This window comes from Ipomoea triloba, chromosome 7 (assembly GCF_003576645.1).
Source record: "Ipomoea triloba cultivar NCNSP0323 chromosome 7, ASM357664v1".
NCBI lineage: Eukaryota > Viridiplantae > Streptophyta > Magnoliopsida > Solanales > Convolvulaceae > Ipomoea > Ipomoea triloba.
Window position 1 is genome coordinate 18,839,109 of NC_044922.1, and position 5,998 is coordinate 18,845,106.

The 5,998-nt window shown below is 37.5% G+C and overlaps 1 protein-coding gene across 2 annotated transcripts; it reads right to left on the reverse strand.

Annotated features, from left to right (window-relative positions):
• Window positions 1–551: 551 nt before the first annotated feature.
• On the reverse strand, window positions 552–4,109 carry LOC116025671 (ACT domain-containing protein ACR4-like). Of its 2 annotated transcripts, none has more exons than XM_031266989.1 (8): window positions 3,711–4,109; window positions 2,942–3,014; window positions 2,819–2,864; window positions 2,592–2,706; window positions 2,400–2,467; window positions 1,724–2,317; window positions 1,498–1,602; window positions 552–1,298 (listed from the first exon to the last, which is right to left on the reverse strand). In XM_031266989.1, the coding sequence occupies exons 1-8, from the start codon at window positions 3,712–3,714 to the stop codon at window positions 951–953; spliced, it is 1,353 nt and encodes a 450-aa protein (XP_031122849.1). In that variant the 5' UTR covers window positions 3,715–4,109; the 3' UTR covers window positions 552–950. The 2 variants fall into 2 exon arrangements, with proteins under 2 accessions (XP_031122849.1, XP_031122850.1); XM_031266990.1 differs by having other exon boundaries at window positions 552–1,295; window positions 3,711–4,107.
• Between the last annotated feature and the right edge of the window lie 1,889 nt (window positions 4,110–5,998).

Below are 5,998 nucleotides of genomic sequence, written 5' to 3' on the forward strand. Positions count from 1 at the left end.
GGGAGTTTGAACTCCACTGCAGAGAATCTGGAGATGGAGAATCCTTTTCAAGTGGAGTGTGAGTTTGAACTCCACCACAGACAATCTGGAGATGAGCTCCACCAACTTGCGCTCTAGGGGTGGGATTGGGCTCCTTATGCGTAATAGGGTGAAGCAATTTGAACCCCACCACAAACAATCTGGAGATAAGCTCCACCAATTTGGTCTAGGGTTGGACTCATTGTGAACAGAAAAATACAATTTGTATTAAGGTCGAAGTTAGGTAAATTTAATTTACCTCCTCAATTTTTTGAGAGGTGGGTTCATGGGTAGTTTCTTCCCCACCCACTCACCCAAACTCTTATTCCTGCAGAACAGGGAAAACTAGTTTGGAAAGTGACACTTCAAAGACTCTTCACCACAGCCTTCATTCTTCAGAACAGTGGAAAACATAGAAGAATCAAGTCAAACATAGTGTTCCATGTCCTACTCAATAATCAAGAATAGCAAGGGCAACAAACAAACCAGCCCATTGATTGCAAAAACCAAGGAAAGTTAAGCAGCAGTAATAGTTGACCAAATAGTTAGAAAAAAGTCATTAAATCATAAGCTGGGAAATATAAATCTGTACACACCACTGCTTCTGTGACAGTTGCTAGGCAATAAATCACTACACTGTATTGATGAATGCAGCTTTGGATCAACATGGTGTTGGTCCATTCCAGTTGAAAAAAAAAAAAAAAAAAAGCAAGAAAGAAACCACATTTACATTCACTAGCTATGATGTCCTTGTAGACCTGAAGAAAAGGAAGAAACTTTCTTGTGACTTTGAGTAAAAGAGAGCCTAAAAGAGGGGGGCTAGAATATACAAAGAGAAGAGGACTGTGACTGTGACTGTGACTGTGACTGTGAATTGCCCTTTCAAGAATCTAGAGAAGAGAACTATGGCTGTGAATTGCCCTTTTCCCTTTTCAGGAATAGGATCTAACCAAACCGAAATTGCAAAAGGATCTTGACTTGAAGAGACCACCAAAGAGGAACCGGGTTGGGGATTCCTGAGGAGGAGCTGGATTTAGCGCTTCAGAGCTGCCTTTCACCCGGAGAATTGTCAGCCCAATTGTTTGCCGAACAGACTCCACAATCTTGGCATCGACAGGGTACCCCGAGGCATCACGAACATAGAACGTGTTCACTGCTTTGCCACCTCTCGTTGTGACTTCGGCTCTGGTCACAGTGAGACTATTCTCACGAAAGATTCGAGTGACATCAGACAGCAGCCCAGTTCTGTCAGTAGTACACAGTTCTAGCTTCAATCCCTGCTAGATTGAAGGATAAAAGTTAATCAGCCAAAAACACACCTATAAAGCCTCCTTTTGTGTAACAAAATAATCATGTAAAAATCACTAGTCCATCAAAATCACCATACAAGTGTATAACAATTCAATAGTCTCACAACAACTAAGATTAGACAAACTTGAAACTTATGCCAAACAAAGAACAGTATGTTAACAAACGAACCTCGGATACCCTTCTTAGTATTGCAGCCTCAAGACATTGAATTACTCTTTGTCTTTCTGCATCAGATTTAACCGGGGATCCATCAATATGCCGAATGCAGTACTCCTTCAAATCAAAGCAAGGAATTTAATTTTAGTCCATGTTCTAAGAAAGAATGGTAGTTTATTTCACAAAAAAATATTAACAATAATATAGTAGTAATAATAAACATTTAAAATTAAGGTACCTGGTAAGCGTCTGGTCCAACAGTATCTACATTGCCATGGAAAACCACATATTGCATGTCTGTCAAAGTGCAGATTATATCAAAGAGAAGCTTCGGCCTATCCTTGCACTGGACCGAGACAACGGAGTAGTCCTTGTCTTGCCAATTAAAAACTTTCACGTTAGGCCTTTCTTGATTATTTAAAGCTTCCCCGCTTGTATGTTCATAATCTCGGTCAGCAAACATCAACTGGTGAAGCCTTCTCTCGGTATGAGTGACCCCGAGAGAGACCTGTGTCTTTGCATCTCGGGATCTGTTGCTTCCCTTGAGTACGTTGCACAAGAGTTTCTTAATCATTGCCAACCTCTCGGGGTCAGTAATTGGACCGCCCGTATCCTCATCAGTTACTTGCATTATAGCTGCAGCTCGGGTGTTGTGTGTCCAAACCTCCGCGTTCACCACGTTGCATTTTAAATTGGTGAGCACAGCGCTCACCTCGGACAGCAAACCCGGTCTATCGCTTCCTATTAGCTCAATCGATGTATGGTCCGTTGCTGAAGTCACGCCAACCGATCTTCTCATCGAGGATGCAAAACAAGAATCCGGGCCAAGAGACTAAAAATGAAATTAAAACAATAAGTAGAGTTCAACAAAAAATGCAGAGGGCAAATCTCCACTTTCACACAAAACAGCTCACCTTCCTAATATAATCCAAGATTGCTTCATCTGTTATCTTGTTTCCCTCTTGATCTGTGACATTGAAGACTACCAAAAAGACATGGAAAGAGGAACAACTCAAAATTTAACCCGAGAACGTGTCAACTCCTTTTTTTTGACAATGAAAGAAACATCCCAACAAGAAATCGGAAGAAAAACAAAATGTCCTTACCATCCATGAACCATCCTCCATCAGAGCAAATATAAGCCTTGGTAACAATAAGGTTAAGATCAGTGAGGATTTGTACCACCTCCAAGAGTATACCATGTTTGTTAGCACTATCCACCTACAAAAACAAAACAAAAAACACCCATAGAATCATTTTTTTTTTCTATAAATCCCACAAATATAACTAATCAGACTAAACCAGCAAAAAAACCTAGAGAAAGAAAGACTACCTGTATCACAGTGGCATTTTTGCAGGCTTCATTATCAATTACAACTCTGACAAAAAACACACAATGGAGTAAATCTCATGTGGAACAAAAAAAGTCCTAAATCTGCTGAGGAATAACAGTTACCTTGGTGGATTCATTCTTCTTATGAGTTTCTCATACTCATCATCCATGTTTTGTGAGTAGCTAACTGTAGCCTCTGAAACATAAAAAAGAATTCCCTTTATAGAAAAGATCAGAGATAATCAAGGGCAAAAGAAACATAGGAATCATGAGTACCAATCACAGCAAAGATACTGGAACCAAGAGTGTGAAGAAAGCAATTAAGAAGAGAATAAATTAAGTCTGCCAATCATGAAAATTCAAGAAGCAGAATAACACATATAGCAAACAAAGGTCAATCAAGGAAGCCCTATGGCATCCCCACAAAAAGGTGGAAGTGCCTCTGTTTCTGTGGGGTGCTATGGTGGGGCTCTCTGCCTGTGTGTCGGAACCATTAGCCCATCAAGCCATAGAAACACACGAAAATAAAAAAACATCACAAAATACATAGATTGAGAACTATTTCCCTTTTTTTGTGTGGAATACAAGCAAAACACCATCACAACAACTCAGTGGTTACACATAAACACCATTCAATAATAATTACATAACAACCAACAAAACCCACCAAATCCCAGGACTAAAAACCAACCATAGCTAAGCATTTCACCACCAAAACCTCAACAAAAACCAAACAATCACCTGTATTCATCAGAATTTTACAATTAAAACACAAACCATCTCAAATGAAATGAAACCTTAACCCTCCCCCCAGCTTGAGGAGAATCAAACCCGGCAGCCACGAATTCAAGAACAGGGGAAAGAGAAACAAAGAGCAGAAAATGGGACGTACCCATGGAGATTCTTGAGGGATTATGATACGGGTCACAAAGATTTTCTCTTGATTCTCTCGGCCAAACACAAAAGGAGACGACTTGTGATTTATCAGAGGGTGTGGCAGAACTACTATATGCAAAGACAGCAAATCTTGACCAACCCCTCTTCTCCCTACACCCTATAACATATATATATACACATATAAATATAAATATAGAATTCAGATTATTCTATTGCCTTATTTGCAGCAGGCAACAAATAACCTTACACTCAAAACCTGCAACTTTATAAAGTACTGCCCATATAAAAATTATACACTCAGATAGACCTTTCCCCTCTCTCTCTCTCTCAATAGATGCACACAGTCTAATCTGTATGTATATGCGCGTGTGGTAACTCTTGCGCTTTCTAATTTCAGTTTTATCCTTTTCAGGCCTCTGCGCTTGCAATAGAGAAGAAGGATTTCTCGGCGTATTTTAGCGCTCAGCCAGCCAAGTTAGGTGGGTCAGAGCCCATTGGGGACTTGGGGTAGGGTAAAATGAGCTGGCAGTAATTTTATTTTTTTTTAATTCTTTTTTAACCTTTGGTAACTTTTTTACCCACGTGTTGGCACAGAGATATACCGTACAACCATAGTAAAAACTCCTCCCAGATTTGAGGAAAAAATTGGGCATTAATTTTGGTGACTCTTAACGGTTCTCACCATTAATTCTCTTTTCAAGTGTTACAAAATTGTTTATTTATTGGTTAATGTTAGATGACGAGTGAAACCTGTAGGCTGGAGCTATTATTAGAGTGTGTATTGAGTAAATTCTATTTCTGTATATGTAATACTTCATAAATTATACGTGAAAGTTAAATTGCTTTAAAAAGGCTTCATGTAACGGGCTCGACTTAGAGGTTGTTGACAAGAATCGAATTAGATTGCTGGAGAGTTAAATTGCATTTGGAAAGCTGCATACGACAGACTCGACCAATATGATGTTGGCGAGAAAGAGTATATAAGCTTAATTATATTATATGTATCAATATCATTATCAATTTTCCAGAAGAAAAAAAATTATGATGAAGAACAACTTTTAAAAATCAAATAAAATATAAAGACTAAATAAACTAATCATTTTAAAGAAAATCGAGTTAATATTTGAATTATTGTTAGCATTTCAAAATAAATAAAATTTTGTAATATTTATAAAAATAACTCCACTCATTTTAAAAAGGGAAAATGGTTAAATAAGTCCCTAAACAATACCTGCCAAAGACCTTGTGGTCTAGTGGCACCTGGTGTCTCGGTTAACACTCTCTCATGGGAGTGGGTTTGAGCCTCAGTGGAGGCGACATGTTAATGGACGTTTTAAATGTTTAGAGGTCTAATTGACGTTTTAGGTACTGTGGAGGCAACATGTTAATGCACGTTTCAAATGTTTAGGGGTCTAATTGACGTTTTAGGTACTGTTTAAGGGCTTATTTTTTCCTTTTAAAATTTTGTAATGTTTATGAAAATGATCCCGCTTATTTTTTACTTGATTTTTCATCTATCAAATATTGCAAATTAATGGTTTAAATAGAGAGTGGTTCACACATGATTATAATTCTATATATATAGATAGAGTACAACACAATTAAATACAAAGAATTAATTAGTTTTCCTAAAGTGAAAAATGTGCATCCAGAAACTCAATGATCCATTAAGGGACATAACTAAGATCCCATTGGCAGATGCCAGGTTGTTTTACAGCAACTTTTTTACCTTTTTGAGAGACCAATTATCTTCCTCCTCACTAATAATTGAATCTCAAGTCAATAAAGCTTTTTTATATATAAAATCCACAGGGTATTTCGGGTCTTTCTCTGTCTGGTCTCACAAAAAGAGCTCACTTGCCACTTGAGCTAACCCACTGAGTTATAAAGCCTTATATACACACGAATCCATTACTTATTCTTGAACCTGAATATACATAAATTACCATAATCAGTTTTAAATATGAATGAATATTACGTGTATCAGTTTCAATTTTATTTGACATTATTGACAAAATATCAAATCAGATTATCAGCCAAAGGATTTGTGGTCAAGCGGCATGAAGTGATTCTTCCAAGTGAGAGGTCATGGGTTCGAGCCTCTATGGGGGCAATGTTAACTTTGTTGGGCTTCAGTCGTCTTAATAAGTTTAAAAAGAGAAAAATTATATTATTCACCTCGGAGTCTATATTGTAGGGGAACTATAATATAATAAGTTTATTTTTAGTGTATTACAAGTCAAAATGAACATGTAATATACTACAAATTAAAACCTAAGCATA

Bases quoted from the DNA above. Each gene is read 5' to 3' on its own strand.
- LOC116025671 (XM_031266989.1), bottom strand. The intron at 2,707-2,818 runs GTAGTCTTTCTT...TTGTTTTTGTAG, and splicing joins AAAATGCCACTGTGATACAG to GTGGATAGTGCTAACAAACA. The intron at 1,299-1,497 runs GTTCGTTTGTTA...CCTTCAATCTAG, and splicing joins TACTAAGAAGGGTATCCGAG to CAGGGATTGAAGCTAGAACT.